This window comes from Ambystoma mexicanum, chromosome 8, assembly GCF_040938575.1.
Source record: "Ambystoma mexicanum isolate Mex_15411 chromosome 8, UKY_AmexF1_1, whole genome shotgun sequence".
Lineage (NCBI taxonomy): Eukaryota > Metazoa > Chordata > Amphibia > Caudata > Ambystomatidae > Ambystoma > Ambystoma mexicanum.
Genome location: NC_090929.1, coordinates 385,951,487 through 385,977,960, shown reverse-complemented (window position 1 = coordinate 385,977,960; position 26,474 = coordinate 385,951,487). Strand labels below are relative to the sequence as shown.

The 26,474-nt window shown below is 47.3% G+C and overlaps 1 protein-coding gene across 13 annotated transcripts in view; it reads left to right on the top strand.

The window, feature by feature from the left end:
• GRIN1 (glutamate ionotropic receptor NMDA type subunit 1) overlaps window positions 1–26,474 on the top strand; it is a 1,139,664-nt gene that overhangs the window by 400,566 nt on the left and 712,624 nt on the right. For all 13 annotated transcript variants that reach the window (XR_011268541.1, XR_011268543.1, XR_011268542.1 and 10 more), the window contains one exon: window positions 23,097–23,271. Coding sequence is in view for 9 of the 13 variants with exons in the window: in XM_069609856.1 (XP_069465957.1) it covers window positions 23,097–23,271 (175 nt within the window). In the remaining 4 variants the exon portion in view is untranslated. The remainder of the gene's footprint in view (window positions 1–23,096; window positions 23,272–26,474) is intronic.

The following is a 26,474-nucleotide window of genomic DNA, read 5'->3' as shown; positions in this document are numbered from 1 at the left end:
AGACTGTACAGTAACTCTATGGCCAGGCTGGTTTGTTGCTCTACCAGCGCTTGAGATTGGGCCATAAAAATAATGTTGTCCAGATAAACTATCAGCGGGACGCCCAGTTCTCTTAGAAGAGCTACTACGGGCCTTAAAAGCTTGGTAAAAGCCCAAGGAGCTGAGGAGAGTCCGAAAGGTAGACTTGTGAACTCCCAGTCCCTGTGTCCCCATGAGAACCTCAGATAACTTACGTGTGCTTGATGGATAGGCACTGCGTGGTAAGCGTCTTTCAGATCTAGACGCATGAGCCAATCCTTCGGTCTCAAGATGTCCCTGAGCATATGTATTCCTTCCATCTTGAAATGGCAGTAGATGATAAAATCGTTGAGAGCTCTTAGATTTATCACCGGCCGCACCTTCTGCCAGGGGTTTTGCTAGGTGTGGAAATGATCTGGGGCTACACTAATGTCAGGGCTGTCAGGACTCGGGGTTAGCTAGCCTTTTGGTTGTAGCCCCTGAGATTCTATCCGGGGCTACAACCAAAAGACCCGGAGCTATAGCCCCCTAAGCCCCACCCTAGCAACGCCTCTGCCTTCTGCCTTCAGTGCACTAGAAATATGTGGCTGAAGAATCCGCCCTGGTTTTAGCATTGGCGAATCGCTTGCTTCTGATATAAACTCACTGTCTCGCTGTCTAATGCTATCCGATCTATTTTGGACATTGCTATAGGGGAGGGGTGACAGACTTTTTTTTTTTTTTTACTTTATTTTTGCATTTTAGTGAGACATGGATACAAACAAGCCCAAACAGTAGGCTGCATACTTGCTGCCGTTGGCCCCCCCGTGCCACCCCTCCGCCCCCCGACAGCCCCAATATGCAGCGAGCTTCTATTGCGTTTTGGTTTACTAAGGTGCAGTTTGCAGCGGCTGAGCTGGTGGCTCAGTTGGCCTGGCGTTGGAGAGGAGATATGAGATATACGGGCCCCAAATATCCAGAGGTCTCGCGTGGCGGGGCAGTGTCTTTATGAATTCCGTTTCTGTTTCTTGGCAATAGAGAATGTCTTTCCTCCAGTTTGCTAGTGTGGGGGGTGCACCACGTCCCCACGCCATGGCTGATCTTCTACGTGCCAGTACCAATAGCATGCTTGCAGGTTTTCTAACATGCGAGGATAAGGATCTCGTTAGCCCTAGGAGTGCCACCAGTGGGGTGTGCTCCACCCTCTCGCCGATTATTGCTTCAGTTTCACCAAGCACATCTGACCAGAATTTGGCCACTGTCGGGCAGCTCCACGCCAGGTGCAGAAAGTCAGCGTCAGGTGTCCCACATCTGTCGCAAGATGCGTTCGACTCAGGGTGATGTCTGTTTCTCTTTTTGGGGGTATAATATGTTTGGTGCAGAAAGTTGAAATGGATTTGTTTGAAGCGGGAGTTAAGTGCCACTTTTTGGGTCTGTTGTAGGATATAGTCCCAGTCTTCATCTAGGATGGGCATTTGTAGCGTGGTTTCCCACCTTGCTTTCGTTTTGGGGTTTGATGGTAAAGTGTCCATGAGCAGCGCTTTGTAGATAGATTAGACCAGTTTGCCCTCCCTTTGTGCCTGAATTACTCCGTGCAGCTGCTGCCAAGTGGGTGGTTGTTGTGGGAACGATGGAATGACGGCCTGTAGGGTATACCGGACTCTGAAGTACATAAAAATATCAAGGGAGGTGGTGCTACCTTTCTCCTTCGCTTGCTGTGGTGTTATAAAGGTATCTTGTGTGAAAAGGTCACCTAATGTATTTATTTTGCATTTGTCTGCCCAGTTCAGGAACACTTTCTCAGCAGTGAGTGGGACCCCGGGGATGAATTTAACGGGGAGTAGAGGAGAGTATCTGGACTGTATCTTATTATTTTGGGCATTTTCCGCAATATTGTGTATGTAGATTGCACTATATTCAGTGTCGTGTGTGGCACGGCCTGTTTGCTGATGATCACGGCCCTCAGCAAGTTGGGTGAGGCCAGTGCCCGTTCGACCTGTACGTGTGGTCTTACGAACTGGGGCTTATACCAGTGACTGAGGAACTGGGCTTGTGCTGCCCAGTAGTACCGTTCTAAATCGGGTAGAGCTAGGCCTCCCTTAGTGACAGGGAGTACGAGGGACATGTATGCCACCCTTGCGGGTTTGACCGACCAAATGAGGTCTAGAGCCAGACTTCTCAGATTTCCCAGGAATCGCAGATGTTGGAAAATAGATACAGTAGTTTGGGGAGAATTACCATTTTTACCAATGAGGCTCTTCCCCAGAGGGTGAGTGGGAGAGTTTTCCACCTGTTCACCTTTTCTCTTGGTGTTTTCAGTGTGCTTTCGTAGTTGTCTTTGACATAGCTCTCAACTCACCCGCTTTTGGCGGGTGTCACCCGCCTTGCAAAGGGCTGACTCACCCGCCAGGCCTCCTGCACGCCCATTCATTCCAACGGGCGTCTCACCCGCCAGAAACAAAATCGGGTGATTTCACCCGCCTTTGCAAGACTAATGGTTGAGAGCTATGTCTTTGAATATGTCGTGGTGGTTCAGGGACATCTGGATTCCTAGGTATCGGACGTGAGCTTTTTCCCAATGGAAGTTGAAATCATCTTTAAATATTTTGGTCTTTGTGTTTAAAGGGAATACGATTGATTTAGATTGATTGATTTTCAACCCTGATACCAGCCCATACTTTATTATTTCACGCATAATCGGGTTAAGGTTTTCGCTGGGGTTTTGCATGTACAGGACTATGCCGTCGGCATAGAGGGATATTATCAGACGGTGAGGTCCTATTTTGAGCCCTCTCTGAATTTGGCGTTCTCTGAGGCCCACTGCTAGGGGTTCCATCACGAGGGCGAATATCATGGCGGATAGTGAGCATCCCTGCCTGGTGCCGCGTTGGAGATTAATATATGCCGAGCGAGTCGACCCGAGAGTGATTGCTGATAGGGGCTGATTATAAAGAAGCGAGACCAGCTTAATAAACTGTTTCCCAAGTCCGAGCTGCTGCAGCACGGCAAACAAGAAGGGCCACTCAACAGAGTCAAACGCCTTTTTTCGGCATCTAGCAGCACCGCCACCACCTGCTGTTCTGGGTCGAGTGCTGCCAGAACCCCGAACATTCTACGTATCCCAAACGTAGTGTTTTGGCCAGGCACGAATCCCGCCTGGTCAGCGAGTACCAGTGCGGGCATTAGCGGGAGTAGTCTGTTTGCGAGAATCTTTGCCAGGATTTTATTGTCGAGATTAATTAATGATATTGGGCGATTGGATTTACATTCTTCCGGTGGTTTGTCTTTTTTGTGTAGGAGGATTACGTTGCCTTCCCTTAGTGTTTGTGGGAGAATGCCAGATTCGATCGCTTCTTCGAAGACATTTAGGAGGAGGGGGGCTATGAGAGGGGCAAAGTGTTTATAGAACTCGCCGGTTAACCCATCAGGCCCCAGGGCTTTGGATGGTGGTAGACTTTTTATGGCTTCTTGGATCTCATCTAGAGTAATAGGATCGTTCAGTGGCTCGCGGAGTTCCCTCTCCACCCAGTACAGTTCTGTGACGTTGAGGTAGCTCCGGATCACCTCGGAATCTGCTGGGCGCCCGGCACTGTATAGTTCTTGGTAGAATGCCCTGAACACTTTGACTATGTCTTCTTCTTTGTGCATCATATTTCCCTGTGGTGCTCGGATACTGTCCACCCTTGTTGGTCTCCTATCTGCAGCTATGAGACGAGCAAGAAGGGCCCCAGGCTTCTGGCCTTCGCCATATTGTCTAATTCTATGATTGTGGCCCAGAAATTTTAACTCTCGATCTGCTAGGTTTCTGAAGTTGAGAAGTTCTTCTTTCAACATTGCCTGGATGTGGTCTGAGTTGTTAGCGGCTTGCTGCTTTTCCAGATCTTTCAGGTGGGTTTCGCTGGTCCCTAGATCTCGTCTGATAAGTTTCAGGATTCCGTTTTCTTTGGCTAGACAGATGCCCCTTACATAGCATTTGAGTATTCCCACAGCACCCCGGCGGAGTTGACGGTGCCATGGTTAATTTCAAGAAAGATGCTGATTTCCTTGCGTAGTTCAGTGGCAAATATTTGATCCGCAAGAGATCTGGGTTTAAAGCGCCATTGGGGGGGCCGTGGTCTGGTAGTCGGTAAGCAGCATTCGAGTATTACCGTGGCGTGATTCGAGGAGGTTTTGGGGAGTATTTGGCAGCTGTCCCATTGCCAGTTGCTGTGTGCGGAGACTAGCAGATAATCGATGCGGGAGTTCGTATTATGTACGCTTGAGTGGTATGTGTAGTCTCTGATTTCCCAATTCTGGATCCTCCATATATCAGATAGGTCGAATGCTTTGCAGATCTCCTGCACTTGTAGGCTGGCCTTGGACGAGTGTGCGGTTGTTGGCTGTGATTTGTCTTTCTGTGGGTCGAGATGTGTATTCAGATCGCCTCCCGAGATTATGGTTGCGTTGCGCACTTGCGCTAGGCAGGACAGCACCCAGTCAAAGTTGTTTGCACCGTCTGTGTTGGGGGCGTAGGAGTTGACGAAAACCACCTTCTCTCCCTCCACAATGCCCCGAACCAGAAGTGCCCTTCCATCATTGTCTCTTTCCGTTTTGATCAAGCGAAACCCTAGCGAAGTGTGAAGGAGGATTGCGACTCCCCTGGCGTAGGATGAATATGAAGAGAAGTAGCGGTGGCATCCCCAACTGCGGGCCCACAGGTGTTCGTTTTGAGATAGAAGGTGGGTCTCTTGAATCATTGCCACCTCTATCTTGTGTCGTCTGAGTAGTTGCAGGATCTTTCATGTCTTGGCCGGGATATTGCCCCCTCTTATGTTCCAGGTTGCTACTTTGAATTGGTACGGTGATGTTTTACATGGAACCCGTTTGAGGGAGCAGCGGTGGGCCACTCCTTGGTGATGTCCCAGAACTTTGGCCGGCTGGGTTGCATGGGAGCAGTATCAGGCGGGAGGGCGTGCGAAGAGTGGCGCTGGGGCCCGGAGCGAGGCCCGCGGCTGGGCGGTGGTGCATGAAGTGCACTTCGAACAACTACAACAGTTAAACGATTTTCTTTACACGGACAACCCCCAACTCATCCGTTTGGAACCCCCCAACTAGAACACAAGACGTGCTGTGCACTGGGTGCAGGTGGCCTTCCAAGGCTTAGGCCCGAGCCTCCCGTTTGCGAAGATTGACCTGATGGCTTGTTTCCTTCTTGCTCTGGATCAGTGGCGCAGGTGTTCATCACGGCGGGACTCTCCCCGCTCTTTCTCTGCTTGTAGCTCCGGACATTTGGTTTGCGGATTTACATCCCTGCCTGTCAGGGAACAGTGTGGCTTCCTTGGGGGAGTTGAAGAAGTGGGTATTTCCCTCCAGTTGAATGCAAAGCCTCGCAGGGAAGAGCATCGAATACGTCATTTGGTTGGCGCGCAGCCTGTGTTTAACGTGGGTGAATGACCTCCTTTGGGCTTGGACAGACGGAGAAAAGTCCGGATAAAACTGAATGTCGTCCCCATTGAAGTGGAGTTTGCCCTTTTCAAATAGCTCGGTGCATAGTTTCTCGATGTGCCCCTCCATTTTGTTTGGTAGTTGTTGTTCTCTGACTCCGACTATCCTTATATTATTTCGTCTGGAGCGACCTTCCAAGTCCTCATTTTTGGCCAGTACGGTTTTCAATTGGCCCTCAAGCGTGGAGACTTGGGTGGTGAGTGCTGATGCGCTGTCGTCCAGATCCCATACCCTCTGTTCAACGGAGTCCAGCCTGGCACTGTGTTTATCAAGGCGGTGTTGCAGCAGGTCCACCTTGGACGAGAGCGAGTCTATCTTCCTGTCCAGGCCACCTATCCCAGCTTTTAGTTCCATTAGGATTTCCCTAATGTCTGGTTGTTGAAGTTGCTCTTCCTCCGATGGATTATTTGGGGATTCGGTGCGGTGGTCCGGTCTGGGCGTTTTGGGTACTGGGCCCGTGTCAAAATTGAGTCTTCTCTGGGACTTGTCAGGCTTCCCCATCTTGGTCTTGGCGGATATGTGGATGCCGTTCGGTTGGTTTTCCCGTGCTGTGGATGGCAGTGTCGGAGTGTCCGGTTGAGGGGTGACAGACTTGAAAGGGTTGCGCAAAGAACTCTAGGCACACACTGAGAGCTGTGACCCTGACCCAAGTATCCCCTGATAAGGTATCCCAAGCTCTGGCAAAGATAGCTAACCTCCCCCCTATGGGCGCTTGTGGCGCTGGCGCTGTTATGAGCACACTGACCTCGGGGGTTGTTGTTGGGCCGGATATCTTGCGGCTCTCCTCCAGGCATGACCACTTCCACGTCCTCTTGAAGGAAAGAAGGTGTCGGTGCGATCTTGCCAGGCATTATGCTGGTCCCTGGAGTGTTGAGGTCTTCTGTCGAAAGAATACCGGCCGGAGGAGCGACCTCGTCCGGCCCTGGAAAACATTTTTTAAGCAAAGACTCTCTTGATGGAGGCCTGAGCTTTGTCCAATGCGGTGAAAGTACCGACAAACTTTGACATCTCCTTTATGAAAGGATACCCGAAAAGTAAGCTCTGTGCAGCGGCACCGGATTCGGTGTCCGCTAACTCACTCAACTTGGCGTACATTTTAAACAGAATGCCTTTTCGACGCTCAGCTGATATGGCACAGCTGGCATTTCCCTGTAGACAGATAGCTCATTGAGCCTAGCCCGAGAGAATCACTGGGTCAATGAGGTCGCCTGTGTCGATAGCTGCTTCCGCTAGGTCCAAGATCTTTGCCAACGGACCAGTGACGTCCAGAACCTTGTTCTGACAGGACCTCCAGGCTACGTCTATGCCTTTCCTTCGATCCTTTACATTTTTGCCCAGAAAAGTAATCATTTTGGAGTCTAGCTACGGAGTTAGAGCCACTTTGCCTGGGATTTCTGGGAGGGGGCATTCGGCCCGGAGTCTGGCTCTGACCTCTTTATCAAGGGGGTTGCGTAGTCTGGTCATTATATATTCCGTTGTCCTAGAAGAATGCTCCCAGTCAGTGGATCTGGGATACACTAGGTCCTCGGGCGCAAACATCCCTTTTGAAGGAGACTGCTTCCTGGTTGTCTTCTTGGGATGGGGGCGGCCGCAATCCCTGAGGTTGAGGGTCTTGAACCCATGGTTTGAGTGTCCTCATCTGAGGAGGTGTGGGAGTGATCTTGATGATACACCCCTCTGTCTTGCTCGTCGTCCGTGCCCTGTCTATTTCCCTCTGTACTTGTGGGTCTAGTACCCCTGTTGTCCTCCGCGGGGTAAGAGGGTCTATCATGGGAAGGGATTTCATTCCTATTCATAAAGGCCTTTTTAAGCCTGTAGAAGGCATCCGATAGGGCAGCAGTGGCTGGTTCTGGCTGGCTGGGGTGTGGGGGGTCAGAGAGTCTTTGCTCTTACGAGCCAGAATACATCCTCCTTTTGCAAGATGCTTCCTTTTTTCTGTCTTTTTTCTCCCTGGCATGGAGGTCTCTTGCATGCGCTCTTCCATAGTGTCGAGGCGCTGTTGTATAGGCAGGAGGATTTCTGTTATGGCCTTTTTAATGCTGGTCTCAACAGAAGATCCCAGCACCTCTTGAAGGCTTCTTGCCATTGCCACTTCATCAATGTAACATGTATCCCCCTCACACTCAGACCAATCTTGATCTGCTTGAGGGGAGTACTAAGCTGCCATGGTCTTTGTAATGCACCTTGTCTTTCCCTTTTTTTTCTGGGCTTACTGACTGCCTTCTCTCTAGCCCACCAGTAAGAATAAAGGAGCTGATAAGGTCCTCCCTGTCAGGCTCCTGATCGTCCTGCTATTACTGATTTTTTTTTTACATTATATGTTAATTAATTAAAATTTTGAGAGTGCTGCAGGGAGATTCTGGCGTTTGCGTTCACAAATTCGTTATAATCTCTAATGGAAATGCGCTCGCGAGCGCCAGAAAGCTGAGGAAAAGACCAGGGGGGAGTGGGGCTTTCCCTGGTGGTCACGGGCAGCGCCACGGGCAGAGCGAGACCTGCAATGGGCATCCCCGAGCCCCGGAGAAGGTATGCTGGGCCGGGGAAGCAAGCGGAAGATTGCGCGCCGGTCCCCTACAGTCCCACTGAAATTGTACGCACTCTGATTGCTAAGAAAGCAATCGTTGTAAAGGGAACGGGAAGTTCAATTGCCTCTGCGTTCTCCGACGCCAGCAGGAAACAGCTGCCATCGGAGACAAACAAGGAAACGTATCCTGGGGCCACGAAGCGGACAGAAGATACAATTACAAACCCATAAACGAACGATCGCATAAAGGCAGCAATATAATGAAATATACGAAACTCAATGAGCTAAAATAATGAAACATCAATGCAAACACGTCATGAACAGTGCTGAACATGAAATGTACTTATCTCTTGCTGTGAGAAGCAAAGAAAGAGGAAGTTACATCATGTTCAGGACTCTTTATGAGGATACCTTCATATCTATTGGATGGCTGAGGTCACATGTTGGTGACCTTTTGGATGAACTCTAGGGAAGCCTCCTGGGAAATGGAGTTTGTTGTTCTCCCCGAGATATTCATGGATTGGAGCTAATGTTTTCTTGTCTTTTGTTTATATTTTGGTGAACCTTTATTATGCATATTACTGATTGCGCTCAGGTGCACAAAAATACTTGCTGCTGAGCTTTTTCTTTTATGTTACAATAAAGAAAGAGAAGCATAATGTGAGCTTCCGGTCTTGACATAGAATTAACTATCATACTCGGCCTGATGATATTTCAAGAGCTAATATATAGATAAGGAAGGGAGGGGGGAGAGTGGGAAAGAAATGGAAACAGACAGGCGACTACCGTACTAGGCCTGATAACATTTCTGGAAAAGCTGGAGAAAAACAAAAGGTGAGGGAGAGGGGTGCAGGAGGGGGGGGAACAAAACAAGCGAATATCATGCTAGGCCTGACGAGAGGGGGTGGGGGGGAAAAGCAAGGGGAGGGGGGAGGAGACAGACGAGGTTGCTATCATGCTAGGTCCAGGGACAATTCTGATAGAGTAAGTGCATAGAAGGAAGTAACGGGGAGGGGAGGACATAGGAAAAGGGAGTAAGGGAGAGTAGGAGAGAACGGAGAGTAAGCAATCAAAAAGAGTGGAGAAGCAAGAGGGGAGAGCGAATACAATTGCAGAAGTCAGTACAAACACATAATGTTGCAAGCCTGGCTACAAGATGAAGATGAGAACAGCATGATTCAGGGCCACCATGAGTACAAGATGCAACGAAGTGCAGCATGAGAGTTGAGAAAGGGTGATGGACCGTGAATCAATGAAGTCCATAAAAGTCAAACCCAGCATTGGCCACAAGACGGTGATGGTGAAACCAGAATGTATCAGGATAGACTCCTGCAGAAGTATGCTGGAGGGGGGGGGGCAAAGGGGGACGGGGAGCAGGGTAAAAGAATCAAGCAAAACAGGCAACACCTGTGTGCGAGAAGGGAGGGGGCACAAGGGAACACCAGAGGGGGACCAGAGTGGGTGGGGATGGCCTGTCGGGACAGAGGGAGAAAAAACATGTTGGTGCATGCTTACCTGCAGGGGCTCGGGCCCTGGGTCCTCCTGGTCCAAACAGGTCTAAACAGGATTTTCCCTTTTCTTCATCAGCCCTTTGCCTCGGATGCCCGGGCGAGAGATGCCCTTGATCTAAGAGTTAAGAGCAGGAAGGAAGAGGCATGGCTAAGAAGGTGGGTGGTGCTTAGGCCAGTTGACCTAGATCCACTTGCACCTGCTCCCCATCTGCAAAGGAAAAGAGGCTGGAGGGCTCCTTAAGTTTGGAAAAAGAGAAGCAACCAGGAAGGAACAAGGTGGGCGGGGCTTGCTATGTGGGGAAAAAGATCGGCAACCAAGAAGGCACCAGGTGGGCGTTATATTAATGTTATATTTCTGCAGTCACAGCTGCGTGTGGAGAACGAAGCCCAAACATTTAAAACAAAGGCCATGCGTGACAATTGTTTCCCAAGAACTTTTTATTAGAAGTTCGAAAGGGACAGATTATACTCATTCCCTCATGTCCATAAATGTGCATAAAAGTAACTAAAACATGGTCAAGATGGCTGCACACTAAATTCTCTGTAAGGGTCTCATAGGAATGTTCAAAAGGTCCAAACTAATATTTCTTTAAGTCTCATTAAGACTCGGTCCTGGTCCTTCGTGGGGGCTTTTACAACAAAACCAAATGTGGGGGTGGTTCTTAGTGACCCAAATCAAGAATGAAGAGTTCCAAGAAAATTTTATCTCACAATCTTATATTTTCAGTCTATATCCACTGGTAATCTCCTTAGTGATGTCCTTGAGTAGTTCATGTATCCTGGGGAATCCTTCCCCCAAGTCACACATTCGTACTGGAGCCTAATTGTTGATTCTGTAGCTGGTGTCACTCTGGTGCTGGTTGTAAACTAAAGTGCAGTATAATAGGTAGACAGGGGCACATTTTAAAGTCTTTACAGGGTCCTCTCTGGGCCTCTCGCCACCTCCCTCTTCCGGGGCTTGCTCCTACGGCCTTTCAACCCAATTTCTCTCTCCTCCTTGACATCCTGCCACGAGTTCAGACCTGGAGGACCTTCTCTTGTTCCTTCCTTCCTTCTCTCTATCTTCGTTCTTGTGCTTTACCTGTACTTCGTCAATGCTTCAGTGTGGGCCTGTTCTCAATTTCCCAGCTTTCATTTAGTCTTCTCTCAGTCTGCTGCTCCTCCTCTTCTTTACTCCCTATGATCTTCCTTGCCTCCCTCACCTCTCTTCTACTCCTGGTGTTTCTCTGCTTCACCTCTCCACTTTGATCAGCCTTGCTTTTAATTAGCTCTTTATTTTTCACCACATACTCTTTAGCCATCTCCTCTGTTCAGCATTTTACAACTGTACTATCAAGACAGAAATAAATACAATGAAAGAAAAGGCATTGTGCGCTCACCTGATTGTAGGAAACTGGTCCCCAGAGCCTGGGACTTAAGCACATCTCCCATTTCTAATCTCCCACTCCAATGTAGCCCTTCTCAGTGCTGGTCTTCCAGCATCCAGCTTCTTCGGTTTCCAATGCTACCTCTGGCTCCGCAGTGCAGCACAACTCCAGCCCTCCATGACTTTTGCATGTCAGAGTCTCGCATCTGAGTAAGATTCTTCCTCCTCCATACAAGGTTCCTTGTCTCTTCATTCTCGCACCGCACTTCAAAGGGGCGTGCTGTTTTCGTCAGCTGCTGGGTTCAAGGGGATTCCAGCATTACCTTGAGCAGACAATATGGGAGTAATGTCAATAGGGTTGGAATGCAAAACAGAAGTAACAGCAGTTTTTTCCACTTCCATATATGCTAAGAGAGTATTCATCACAGGGAGCTCCTTACAGGAATTCATGTCCTTGACTCCTATAGGGGAGTCACTCCCAGCGAGGTCCTGCTTTTCCAGACCCCTAGGGAGGGTCTTGCTTAGCGGGCTCACCTCCATAGCCTCTCAGGGGGTTCCCCTAAGAGAGAAGGGACAAATTACCCAGATTCGTCACATCATATAAACAAATAAATGATTGACTTTGTGAGCAGGATTTAATAGAAAACAATAAGGTTGACCTTTTGAGCATAAGATTAAAGAAAACAAATATTGTTCCGTTTGAACATTTGAAGTTCTATCCCTTTTTCCAAAGCCCTCAGTAGAAAGTAAAATACACTGGGCCTCATTACGTGTAACGCTCACCTGATTCCCACGGAGGCGCGGGTCTTGGCAGGAAGCTGTCTGTGACCTGAAAAGTGATGTGCAGGACTCGATTGGCTTCTGGGGTCGAACCTCTTCGCACTGTGTGTCGGACTCGAAGAGTGAGGTTTCTGCAGGTGAAAGAATATGGGGGTTAATGGTCTGGGTTGTTGAATGTCCCTCTCTCTCTCTCTCTCTCTCTTCCCAGCTTTTTCGTAGAGCCCCCAGGTCAACGTGCTCACCTTATATAGGTGAATGCTGGGCTCTCCATCTGCGTCTGGTGCAGGGTGCCATTGCCAGTTCCTTCACTGGTGAAACACAGGCCTCTTGAATTCAGAGGATGGTTACCGTCGTTATCTGCACGAGCGGTGAGTTTCTGGACACCTTTTGTCTTTATAGTCTTTACATGCGTGGCACGTTTATATGCAGACTCTGTATAATGCCTTTCCCTTATGTATTGCAGGGCTCTTGAGATGAAAGATGAAGTGAAGCGCTTGGAAGTTCGTAAGTATGGCAAGCGCTCTAGCTGTCTCTTTCCTTGCAGCTTAGTTCGTGTTAAAGAGACGCCGGAGAATTTGCAGGCATTTTATTGCGACGAGCGTGATGAACGTAAGTAGATACCTGCTTAATGTCTTTTCTTTTGCCTTTCAGATGTTGGGTTGCAGGGCCGGAATCCGCGGAATGCCAGTAAGTTGTTAATGATACTTTGTCTTCACAGGCGGCGATGCAGAACGAAGAAATCCGGAATTCACAGCGTGCCGGTAAGTATGGCAATGCTTTTGTTCTTGCAGGTGGAGATGCGGCGTGAAGAAACGGCCGCAGCCGATGGATCGGGTAAGTAAGCACTGCGTGTAAAGTTCGCCTTGCTAACCTGTTGTTTCTGTTCTTTGCAGGTGCTGATGATGTCTGGATACTGAAATGGTAAGTAGGATTCTTGCAGGTCCAGGATCGGAAGAAGAAAGGCCGGAGCAGACTCGGTGAGCGTTCCGCTGCAGATGCAGAATAACGCGAAGCACGCTTCATCTATCGGGTGTGGTTTAAATAGCCTTGGAGTGATGAGGCGTCTTCTTCCACGGCCCCGCCTAGGTAAGAAAAGAGTTCCAGTTTCCAGAAGAGTTCCAGTGCTGTATCCAGGGAGTGGAGCTGCCCCACCCAGGTAAGAAAGTAGTTCCTGTTCTCAGATGGCTTCTAAGTGGCTGGTAAGTAAGCAGCATGGTCTGCTGCAGGTAAGTCCACCCAAGCATCTTCACACCTATTATGAGCCCGGCGCTTCCAGTGCCGGGACCAATGGTTTTGATGAGCCTGGTGCCACCGGCGCCAGGACAAGGTCCAAAAGGTCCCAGTGGGGACCGGCTGGTGCTTAGGATTAGGGTTAGGGGCCTGCTTCCAAGGACGTTGGGCTGGTCCTGGCTCCTTGGAAGCAGTGATCATGACAGTACCCCCCCTCAAGGCCCCTCCTAAGCGTGTCTTCTCCGGGGGTTTTGGCTTGTCGGGGTGATTCAGATGGAATTTCTTGACCAGACGAGGTGCGTGGACATATTCTGAAGGTTCCCAAGACCTTTCCTGGGGGCCGTAACCTTTCCAATCAACCAGATAATATAACTTAGATTTGGAGATCTTGGAGTCTAGGATGTTCTTAACTTCGAATTCAAGTTCTCCATCTACTAAAACCGGTTCTGGGAATTCAGTCAATCGGGTTTCTGGTTGTACTGGTTTTAATAAGGAGACATGGAATATTGGGTGTATTTTCATATGCGTAGGTAACTCCAATTTGACAGCCACCGGATTAATTATGGCAGATATGAGATAGGGTCCAAGGTATCTCGGGATGATGGTGCGGGTTCCCTTTAGAGGCAGGTGCTTAGTGGTTAGCCAGACCTGATCTCCTACAGCGTAGTGAGGAGCCTCTTTACGGTGTCGATCTGCTCCTCTTTTGAATTGAGCTTTAGCTCTTTGCAGATGGGCCGAGGCTTCCTTAAAAGCACGGGTGATCTCCGAGTGCAAGTGATCCACAGCAGGTGCTTCGAATTCTTGGGGAGGATCCAGGTTAGAGGTTCTAGGATGGTGTCCGTATAGTAGGAAGAATGGAGTCTTCCCTGTTACAGAATGAATCGAATTGTTGTAAGCGTATTCAGCGATCCAAAGAATATCCTTCCAGGGGTTTTCAGTTTGTTGGAGCATGCAACGTAGATATTGCTCTAGAGTTTGATTTGTCCTTTCGGTTTGTCCGTCAGTTTGGGGATGGTGACTAGTTGAAAGTCTTACATCAATTTGGGCTAGACGACAGCAACTGCGCCAGAAGTGAGAGATGAATTGACTTCCCCCATCGGAGACTAAAACCGAGGGAAAACCGTGTAGCCGAACGATGTTTTCTAAGAATTCTCAGGCCAATACTGAGGCTGATGGTAGACCCTTCAGGGGAATGAAGTGAGCCATCTTGGAGAATAGATCCACGACTACTAAAATGGTAGTATACCCCGAGCATGGAGGTAAGTCCGTGATGAAATCCATGGACAGGGTATGCCATGGACAGGGAGGGATGTCTAGTGGCTGTAATAGGCCGGCTGGTTTCTCCTTCTGACTTTTATTCTGGGCACACACACCACAGGAGATTACAAAGTCTCTAATATCCTTTTTCCATGACGGCCACCAGAAATGTCTTTTAATCTTTTCCATGGTTTTGGTAATGCCAGGATGACCCTCCATTAGAGAGTCGTGATAACAGGAGATTACTTGTTTTTGTATTTTCTCACAGGGTAAATGCAATCGTCCTCGGAAATATGGTAGGTCTTGATCCACTGAGAATTCTTTCCCCTTTAATTGCCAATCTTGCAAATTGCCCGGAGTTAGGAGTGATTTAACCATGGTCTTGATGTCTTCAAAAGATTGAGCGTTGACCAAACCCAAAATTCTTTGTTCTGGGATTATGGGTATTGGTTCTGGATTGGTCAAATGTTCATCTACTCCCATCGGGAGAGAGCATCTGCTTTTCCGTTCTTACTGCCTGGTCGATAAGTAATTATAAAGTCAAATTCTGCTAGAAACAGAGCCCAGCGAAGCTGTCTGGAAGACTGAGCTTTGGCTGTCTTTAGATATTGTAAATTGCGGTGATCAGTCATTACGGTGACTGTGTGTCTGGCTCCTAGAAGATAATGCCGCCAGGCTTTAAAGGCCGATCTGATGGCCAAAAGTTCCTTGTCTGTAATTGAATAGTTGATCGCGGGAGGCGAAAACTTGCGGGACCAAAAGGCAACAGGATGTAGTTGGTGTGTGACCGGATCTCTTTGTGATAAAACTGCCCCCATAGCAAGACTAGAAGCATCCGTTTCCACGATGTAGGGGAGTTCTGGGCGAGGATGTTTTAAAACAGGTGCAGAAATGAATTTAGATTTTAAGTCCTGAAAAGCTTGTTCTGCTTCAGAAGACCACTCAAAACGTTTGTTCTTTTTCAACAGAGCGGTGATGGGCTGGACTATCCGAGAAAATTCAGGAATGAATCTGCCGTAAAAGTTAGCGAACCCTAACATGCTTTGAACTCCTTTTACCGAGGTTGGTGATGGCCACTTGATGATTGCATCAACTTTCTTTGAATCCATATGGACTCCGTTAGGTGACAATATGAATCCCAGGAACTCGACTTCCGTTACGTTGAAAACGCATTTCTCAAGCTTAGCAAAAGGATTATGTTGACGCAATCTCTCGAGAACCTTTTTAACGTGTCTCTGATGTTCCTCTTCGGATGATGAATAGACGAGGATGTCATCAATGTAGACAACAACACACACGTCTATGAGTTCTCTAAGGACATCGTTCATAAAATACTGGAAAGCAGCAGGAGCATTACACAGTCCAAAGGGCATCACTTGATACTCGAATAGCCCGTACTTGGTGCGGAAGGCCGTTTTCCATTCATCGCCCTCTTTTATCCGTACCAAGTGGTAGGCTCCTCTGAGATCCAACTTTGTGTATATACATGCATCTTTGACTTGATCCAGGAGTTCAGGGATCAAAGGTAACGGGTATCTGTTTTTAACGGTGATCTGATTCAGGGCGCGGTAATCTATGCAAGTCCTAAGGTCTCCTTCCTTTTTCGGAACGAAGAACAAAGCCGATGAAGCTGGAGATTTTGAAGGACGAATAAACCCGTTAGCTAGGTATTGGTCTAGGTATTGTCTGAGGTGAAGGTTCTCTGGCTCGGTGAGGACATAAATCCTGCTGCAATGAGGAGTTGTTCCAGGTATCAGATCTATTTGACAGTCGTAAGACCTATGAGGAGGCAGGGTGTTGGCTTGATCCTTCCGGAAGACGTCTTGGAATTCCTGGTATTCGGGAGGTAATTTGGGCACCTCCTCAGAAGAGATTGCCGCCAGTGAAACATCAGGCCGAGGATAACAAGTGGTAAAACACTCTGGAAACTGAACCGTCTTTGCTTGCCAATCGATCTGAGGATTGTGCTTCTCTAACCAAGGGATACCCAGAATGATCTGGAACTGAGGGGCCTTGATTACAGCGAAAACGATTCTCTCCCGGTGTCCATCTTGACTCACTAGCGTCACTTCTTGGGTGGCATGCGTTACTGGTCCGGAGGCTATCTCCGTGCCATCCACAGTAGTGATGACGTCTTTCACTGCCTTAGGGACAAGGGGTAGATTCATCCTTGATACCATTTCACGGTCCACATAGTTACCGATTGCTCCGCTGTCAATGTAAGCTTCAATTGCATGCAAACGATCCGGACGTTCAGGACTAATGAGGACCATGGGTATCACGAAATGCGAGGTCACGGGACAGATCTTAACGCTCGGCAAGAGGACCTCTACTCTTGTCGGGCGAGGTCGTTTCCCTGCTCAGAATTTGTGGTACAGGTATCCGCAGCTCCTACAGTCTTCTTAGCTGGTTTCACTGGACAGTCCCGAAGAAAGTGTCCTGAGTTTCCGTAATAGAGGCATAATTGCAGCTGCCTTCTTCTTTCCCGCTCTTTCTGGGTTAAAGGTCCTTTCATGCCCCCTATTTGCATGGGTTCCACAGTGTCAGCTCCCTTATTCGAGGTCTGTGGTTTAGAAAACACTCGGGTATCAAATCTGGAACGATCTGCCTTCCTGTTCTGTAGTCTATGGTCCAATTGGACAACTAAGTCAATATAGTCAGAACATTCTTGTGGAGGATTCACAACTTGCGCTAACACATCTTTGAGCTCTCCACGCAGGCCTCTGTAGAAAAGCGTTATTCTCTTGTCCTCGGGCCATTGTGTTTCCACTATGAGTCTATTGAAGGAGGCTATATAAGTCAAGAGGTCTTGATTACCCTGTCGTAATGAGAGAAGCTCATTGTCCAAGGCCTGCCCTTGTGCATGTCTTGCGAACAGTTTCTCCATGCTGGACTGGAAGGCCTGAAAATCATGTAAAACCGGATCATCCTGGGTGACTAAAGGGATCGACCAATCTGCAGCGCTGCCACTGAGATAAGAAAGCACGAAAGCCACCTTGGTCTGGTCTGTTGGGAATGCAGCTGGTCGACATAAGAAGTGTAGGCGGCACTGATTGATGAACACTGCGAATTTCTTTGGATCACCGGAAAAGCGTTCGGGCGGAGCCAAGGGAACATTACCGGGCAGATTGATTTGCACTGGATTTAAAGATGATGCAGAAGGATAACTTCCTCCTGGAACAGGCAAAGGTGTCTGTCCTGCCTGCGTTTGTAACAACTGCCTAGCAAGGTCCTCTGTTCGCTCCTTGGAAAGTATCAATTCTCTTCTTAGAGAGTTCGTTTCCTGACGAGCTGCATGTACTTCTGCTCTTAATTCCCCGAGCAACTGGGCTAGTTGATCAGTGTCTGAGGTTTCCATTGCGCCTGGGTAGGAGTTTTGTGGTGTGCTTCGCGTTCTGTAACGCTCACCTGATTCCCACGGAGGCGCGGGTCTTGGCAGGAAGCTGTCTGTGACTCGAAAAGTGATGTGCAGGACTCGATTGGCTTCTGGGGTCGAACCTCTTCGCACTGTGTGTCGGACTCGAAGAGTGAGGTTTCTGCAGGTGAAAGAATATGGGGGTTAATGGTCTGGGTTGTTGAATGTCCCTCTCTCTCTCTCTTCCCAGCTTTTTCGTAGAGCCCCCAGGTCAACGTGCTCACCCTACATAGGTGAATGCTGGGCTCTCCATCTGCGTCTGGTGCAGGGTGCCGTTGCCAGTTCCTTCACTGGTGAAACACAGGCCTCTTGAATTCAGAGGATGGTTACCGTCGTTATCTGCACGAGCGGTGAGTTTCTGGACACCTTTTGTCTTTATAGTCTTTACATGCGTGGCACGTTCATATGCAGACTCTGTATAATGCCTTTCCCTTATGTATTGCAGGGCTCTTGAGATGAAAGATGAAGTGAAGCGCTTGGAAGTTCGTAAGTATGGCAAGCGCTCTAGCTGTCTCTTTCCTTGCAGCTTAGTTCGTGTTAAAGAGACGCCGGAGAATTCGCAGGCGTTTTATTGCGACGAGCGTGATGAACGTAAGTAGATACCTGCTTAATGTCTTTTCTTTTGCCTTTCAGATGTTGGGTTGCAGGGCCGGAGTCCGCGGAATGCCAGTAAGTTGTTAACGATACTTTGTCTTCACAGGCGGCGATGCAGAACGAAGAAATCCGGAATTCACAGCGTGCCGGTAAGTATGGCAATGCTTTTGTTCTTGCAGGTGGAGATGCGGCGTGAAGAAACGGCCGCAGCCGATGGATCGGGTAAGTAAGCACTGCGTGTAAAGTTCGCCTTGCTAACCTGTTGTTTCTGTTCTTTGCAGGTGCTGATGATGTCTGGATACTGAAATGGTAAGTAGGATTCTTGCAGGTCCAGGATCGGAAGAAGAAAGGCCAGAGCAGACTCGGTGAGCGTTCTGCTGCAGATGCAGAATAACGCGAAGCACGCTTCATCTATCGGGTGTGCTTTAAATAGCCTTGGAGTGATGAGGCATCTTCTTCCACGGCCCCGCCTAGGTAAGAAAAGAGTTCCAGTTTCCAGAAGAGTTCCAGTGCTGTATCCAGGGAGTGGAGCTGCCCCACCCAGGTAAGAAAGTAGTTCCTGTTCTCAGATGGCTTCTAAGTGGCTGGTAAGTAAGCAGCATGGTCTGCTGCAGGTAAGTCCACCCAAGCATCTTCACACCTATTATGAGCCCGGCGCTTCCAGTGCCGGGACCAATGGTTTTGATGAGCCTGGTGCCACCGGTGCCAGGACAAGGTCCAAAAGGTCCCAGTGGGACCGGCTGGTGTTTAGGATTAGGGTTAGGGGCCTGCTTCCAAGGACGTTGGGCTGGTCCTGGCTCCTTGGAAGCAGTGATCATGACATTACGACCCTGGCGGTACGGAGTGAACGGCGCCGTAAAAGGTGCCGGCGCCGTTCACTCCCTACCGCCGCATTACAAGTTCCCCTTGCGGGACACGGTAAGCACGCCTGGGAATACCAGGCGTGCTTACCGGGTCCCGCAAGGAGAAGAGGGAGCAAACAACGGGCCATCTCGTAATGGCCCGTTGTTTGCTCCCTCTCCCATTCCCATTCAGCCCTATGAGGGCTGAAATGGGAATGGGGAAGGACCGGGTCCGGGTCCTTGGAGGGAGGAATTACCGGGCCTTTCCGAACTCGGCCACTGTGTTGCTCATTGTTGATGTTCATGGTTCACAAGGCACTTTTATAAGCATAAACAATGAATGAGGCCTCCTGACTGCTCTTTCTTATGATGCATCGTTACCTATGAATTACTGCATCCATGCAGCTTCAATGGATCACATTTGCAAATGTCAAATTACTTTTGTCTGTTTAATTGACATATATGAATAAGGCTTAATTTTAGCATTATATCTTCCGCGGGAAATATTTTGAATATGCACTCTAGATTTATTTGTTTATATGAACGTTGGATGTGTTTGCTTCTTAAAACACAATGGCCCTCATTACGACCCTGGCGGAAAGTGACTGACCGGACCGCCACAGCGTAAATAGCGTTTCCGCCATTGCACAATGGAGCAAAGTGCGGCTCATTCCGACCCATCGGGCACGAGCACCACGCCATGGCGGAAGTGCAAAGTCAGTGTCAGAGCCTGCCATCTCACCTGCCAGTGACTGAGCTGCTGCTGGGGAAGGGGCAGACGTGGTCCCACCTACCATCGCAGTCTTGCACCGCACACCGGGGCCTTTCCCTGCTCTCTTCCACTCTGCCTGACCTGCCTAGCCCTGCCATTGGCCCATTTGCCACCACCATCTTTGGCCCAGCTGATGTCCAGGTCACATGAAGGATAACATGCCTTGCTCTATATCTGCACCAGATGAAGGATCACATACCTTGCTCTGTATCTCCTCCAGTCTAGGGTGTCCTGAGCTCTTTGGTGTCCCATTCAAAGGGCGACTTTGTCAGGGCTATGACTACTCCTGTTTGCCTCTGTTCACGCTTGATCATGCGCCAATCTTCTATCCATTTCTTGTTCTATTTACCTATCATATTCTCTGGTATTTACATGCCTAGTTCTATCCCATCTAGGATAACCCACCGTACTTTTTCTCAATCATCTTCTGCTCACACCTGCGATCACTCTGATCTTTTCTGTGTTCTAATTACTCCTGACCTTTCTTTGCTTAACTGAAACCTGGATTAATCCGGCATTTTTTTTTTTTTACTTTTTACTCCAGCCTCCTTTCATACTGCTTCCACTTCATTTTCCCATAGTCTTTGCCCATCTATGCATGGGGGGTAGGGAGGGCACTGGTGTTCTCTATGACTCTTCCTGGACTCTTTTACCTCCCCCTTCTGGTCTCCCAAACTTTCCCTCTTTTGAATACCATTTTCCTCCTTTTGGAATCCCCTTTCTGTCTCGCTTCTTGTTTTTTTTATCATCCTCCTGGTCTAGCTATTGATTTTCTTGAACATCTTGATCTAATCTCATCTTTTCTTTTTCTTTCTTCTTCACTTCTCTTTCTTCTTGCTGACTTTAATCTCCCCTCCTCTAATTCATTTTACCCCTTGTTGCTTTCACCCACTGATTCCTATCATCTGCATGTCCTTCCTTCTCCCCTTCCCATCAGTCTGGCTCCTGCTCCTGCCTTGAAGCTTCTCTTCACTCCCTTCTTCTATCACTGTGTCTTCCTGTCGCTTATATGCTTCCAATCATTTTCTACTTTCTTTTTCTGTTTCTCCTCCTGCTCCGCTTACTTCTTCCTCTTCAACTATCTTTACTCATCGTAATCTTTCCTCCTTTGACTCAGTACCTTTTCTTTCTTCTATGTATTCTTCCCTTCCATCATTCTACATTCTCACTTCTTTTTCCCCTGATACAGCAACCAGCACTCTGCACTCGTCTTTGCTATCTGTACTTGACTTAGTCTCTCCTCTGCGCCCCTTTTCTCCCACTCATAAAACTCCTCAGCCCTGGCTTTCTCCTGACCTTATTTCCCTCCACTGCCTACAAAAAGCAGAACAGAAACATTCTCAATATACTTCTGATCTTATTGAGATTTCAGCTTTACATTCTTCTTTTGATTCTGCCTTGCATGCCACAAAAAAATCGAACTTCTCAGAACGTACACTTTCCCTCTACCATTACCCTCGCCGTCTTTATCGACTTCTTCACAATATCCTGTCTTCTAAACCTCCTGATCCATCTGCTTTCTTGTCTCTTTCTTCCTCTTACTTTGCCAACTATTTTACATCTAAAGTGGCACATTTTCACTCAGCCTTCACTCCCTTTGATACTCTTCTCTGTCCTCTGCTCCTTTTCTATCGTCACACTCTTTTCCCTCATTTTCTTCTCCTGCTGATTCTGACACTTCTGCTCTTCTTGCTCGTGTTCTCCTACTGCTTCTCCTTCTGATCCTCTACCTTCTTCTCTTATTCCTCTGGTCTATCCTCATCTTCCTTACCTTACCGCTCATTGTTTTTTCCTTTTCAAACTCCTGCTTTCCTGCTGCTTTTAAGCATGCAGTTATTCTTCATATTCTGAAAAAAATCTGCTCTTGACCCATCTAGACCTGCCAATTTTCATCATATCTTGCTTCTGCCATTCCTTTCTAAAATCCTTGAGTGGGCTGCTTACACTCAGATAACTCATTATCTAAATCTTCATTCTCTTTTCCCACCTCTTAAATTTGGCTTTCGTCCCTCTCACTCCAGAGAGACTGTTCTCTTACATGTCTCTAACTCTCTTCTCTCTGCACGTTACTCTAAGATTGACCGACCTATGAGAAAAAAACAGCATAGATGAACCATGTATTAGCGAAAAAACATGATACATTCTTCAGCAAATCAAGAGAGATATGCCCACAACATGCTTATCAAACAATTTCTGAACATTATACAAGCTAATATCCATTATTGTTAATACTATTTTAAAAATCATATTTCATGAGAATGTTTAGTAAAATGCAGACACGCCGGCCACAGATCCTTTTGTATCCCAAAACATTTAATTAGAAATCCATTCATCCGATGACACATTCCTCCACCAGTATATCTTATATCATTAAAATATATACTTTTTTATTTAAAACACAACATGTTACTGATGTAGAGGAAGCTTGCGTATGCTATACTTTCTTCACAGTGATGTAGAAAGAGATTTGGTATAGGAAAACATAGCCTTGAAAATAGTTTGAATCAATGAGAATAAGCCACCAGACACATTCATGGATACAAAAGTAAGAACTGAAAAAGTTGATTTGGATTTGGAGCAGGAAAGTCATCCGCTATTCCATGGTGACAAATGATTACGTCAAGATGTTAAGGGGGCGTAGAAGTTCAGTGGTCGCCCACACCAGAAGCAGAGAAGTGTGCTATGTGTACTATGATTTGTACTGCAAGATCAGACAATCTTAACTCGACCAGGCCTCACTGTCAATTATGGCAAGATGGCCATGCTAAACAAGGCTGGGTCACCCTGTTCAGGGTAAGAAATAGTAAGTGATGCGCTCTATGAAAACTGATTAAAATTCATTGCAATTAGGTGAAGAGCGGGTCTTCAGATGATTTATGGAGAAACAATTAGGGGGTGACCATCACATTAATGAAGTCTCCTTTTTGTTACTCTTTCTTGAATAGCATTGGTTGAGTAATGGAATCTTTGATGATAATACAGCCTGGTGATGTTTCAAAGTATGTTTCAGAATAACAGACACTTAATTTTTCAAATATTCTTGTCTGATATTAAGAACCCTTTACATGTTTACTTCTTATTATATTTTCTTTTGTATATTTGTTTGTAGGTATTGTTGTAAGGCTCCATGTGATCTATAGACAATCAAAACTAAAATATGAAAACATATTATTGGATCCTTAAAATGCAAATATGACTTTAAATCCATGTTATGATAATTGTACACCATTGTGACAGCTAGGCCTTGGTTGGCTATCACCTTACATCTTCTGTTCTTGTAGTTGACCGCAAATTGATAGATAATGTGCTTTTTGTTTCCTTTAGGAGTTATTGGCCTGCAGCTAATCAATGGAAAGAATGAATCGGCACACATTAGTGATGCCGTGGCTGTAGTTGGTCAAGCAGTCCATGAGCTGTTTGAAAAGGAGAATATTACAGACCCACCGAGAGGCTGTGTTGGAAACACCAACATCTGGAAAACGGGTCCGCTTTTTAAAAGGTAAGTTGCCCCTTGCTTCTATTAATGATAGCCCTCTTTATTAGTGTAAAATAATGTGGATCCTTTGACTTGTTCTGCGAGAGAGAGGGACGAGGGTGAGGCAATGTGCTAATCTTGAAGTGTTATCAGTAGAGATTAAATAAACCAATATTCCAAGTGGTTCCTGGTGAGGGCAATGTATTCCGGAGAGCTGTGGGAGTTAACATCTAACTCCTTTCACTACATTTGAGGTCTGTCTAGAGTACGGAAAATGATGGGCTCATGTGGGGTGGTTGTGTGATGAACTGGTACAAGTGGTTCAGAGTTATGCAGCCTTCAGCTTTTCATAGCTCAGCTGCTGTTAGTCTGAACTGGTGATAGTTACCATCAGATAAGCAGCTGCAGTGTGTGGTGCAAGGAATTTGTGTACATGTGCTCATCAGCTTAGTTACCTTTGCAACATCCAAATTCTCTCTTTTTGAAAGTGTCATTTTATTTAGTCGCTCTTTTGTATACAGATGGATTAAAAAGTCTTAATCCAGAATGTTACTGTCACACTCTGATTGTATTGATTTGTATGCTCGAAACATGTCCCAGATATCTTTCAGTCGAGACTTTGTTGATGTAACATTGCAGTAGTCTCTTTCAAGATTGTGTGTGCGCATTATGTCTTTAATCCACTGATCCACTGTGGGTGGCCTGTGCTGCATCCATCTCAGTGCTATGTGTCTTTTGGCCAATCTGGTGAATCAGGAGGTGTATAGTTTCCCCTCAGCATCAACTCCTAACAGGCATCCTGACATAGAAGGCTTTAGGTTTTCAGTTAACACCCTCCCCCCAGTTCTTTGATTACCCTTCCCCAAAATAAGAAATGTCATTACATTTTCACACGTGTGTGTACGGTTTGTGGGAGCTACCCCACACTTGGTACATTTATCCGTATTATGGCAGTTGCATTTCCTTCGTTAGGCTGAGCTGCAATACAATCTGTGTACAAAAGTAAAGTAATATTCCTGGTCAGACAGAAAATTGTATACCATTGATCTTCTTCCAAAGCCTGAGGTAGTTCTTGATTCCATTTAGCAAAGGATGGCGTGAGACAGGCATGGTATAAAGAGATGACACAGATAAGTGAAACACAGTTTGAAAACCTTTATTCTCAATGGTCAGGATGGTGTAATGCCTAACTTGCCCTAACTCTAAGGTGGGAATGTTCCCTAATGAAAACAAAACTAAGGGAAGTCCAAGTCTGCCAGTCCAAAGCAAAATACCGTCTAAGTCAAAACCTATGCTTGTCCTCACTTGCACAGAATACTAGGGTGAATGGGATTTGGTTAACTCAATAGTGTTCAAAATAAAGTTAATGTGACAATGGAGCCTTTCTGCATGTTGTGATGTGCTTGAAGTGTATGCAGATGTATGATGAGCTGAGAGAATGTTGGTGTGCTGAGACAGAATGTTTGGGTGTGAATGCTGTGTGAAGGTTCCGGGATTGAGCAGTTCGATGAATGTAGCCTAGGTGATGGGACCCAGTGGTTCATTGTAACAGCTTAACTTTGTAACTGAGAATAAATCATACTTGAGGAACCTTGATGAAGTCTCCTAGGAGCCTGCTTTACAACACATCATGGAGAAGGCAGAAGGGGAGGTGTTCTAGCAATGTATGAGCAAGGATAGGAACTGCACTGTATTGTGACCCTGAGCAAGTAATAAGGGGAGTTTGCTCCAGGGACAAATGAAAGACTGCAATAATGAATGGCTTGGCACTGTATGTCAAAAGCTGGGTCCTACAGAGCTTCTGATGGCGGGGAGTGGAAGAATAGGGTAAGTTACAGGAGCAGCTAACCCAGTGGGACCCCAGAGTTGCAAGAGTAAAGATGGATATGGCACCCCAGCAGTTTGGCATGCAGTGAAGGATGAGGGGCCACGCATGGCCTGGTAACTATGCATTAAGCGAGAGACAAAAACAACTTACCTTATGGAAAGCTGCGATGAGGGATGCTGGTAGCAGGGAGACCTGCATCCATTGATGATCTACATCCGAATGTTGACGTCATTCGGATGGCGAGGGAGTTGGTGAAGCCTCTCGCCCGGAATCCGGTGATAGATGGTGATGTCAGAGTAGAGGAAGAGGAAGGGACGCTTCACGTCTTGTGTAATGACAAGGTGGCGTGGCTCCATTTTCGGAGTAAGGGACATTACTGCGTGGTTGCGTCGAGCGGCCTGATCTGGCATCCAGAGAGGAGAGTTTAGTTGTGCCAGTGAAGTGCTTGAGGAGCGACGCAGCGCAGCATTGAGTTATGGTGTTCTGTGTGTTTCGTTGCAGGCAGTCTTCGTCTTGCGAGAGTAAAGGTCTTTGCATGGAGGAAGTTGACTAAGTGGAGCTGCATTTGTGGCGCCTGAAGGTTTTCAAGGGATGTTTGATGCACCTTTCTAACGTTGGTATACGATCCCAAAAAGAAGAGAAAAGGGATCGAGCATTAGAGAAAATGAGGGACAGGAGCTTTCTGTGAGAAGAGCGCCGTAGAAAGGCAGATGGCAGCGTTTTGGAACGAAGATGTGCGCAACATTTTTGTATATCGTGCAACTTATATCCTTTATGGATGTGTACTGCAATATCTTTATTCAAGTGAAACTTGCTACATACAGTCACAAGGCTGTTTACTTGTGCTGGTAAGTGAGTTAGCCTAATAGTATGCCGATAGGGCAGGAGGTGAAAGGGACCACAGCAAGAAGGGTCAGTGTGAATGAGTTAGTGTAACAACCTTGAGGGGGTTCTAGGTTATGGTGTATGCCCGCTTCATGGACTTATAGGCTTGGTCGGAACCCGCAATTTTAGGAAGCAGGGCACCATATACTTTTAAGTACCATTGTGCGCTCATGGTGATGTGCATGTGTACAGGTGCAATGCAAGTGGTTGGACATTATATGAGCATCTTTCAGGGACTAACATATTTGAGCATGTGTAGGTTAGAGCCACAGGGTTATGGACTTTTAGGCCTTGACAAGTGGGCAATGGTAGAGATGTCTTCGTACACATATATGATGAAATGTTCTTGCATAGGGATAATTTCTGCAGGATTTGCAGGTTGTGTGTTAAATTTCAAGTGAGATGGGTTGGGAGAGGTGCGTATGCCAACCGAGGTTAGATTAGGGGATGAGGTCCTCCGCATGTTCAGAGTGGTTATGAAACGTTGAGCTTCAGCCAGGTTAGATAAGGGGGT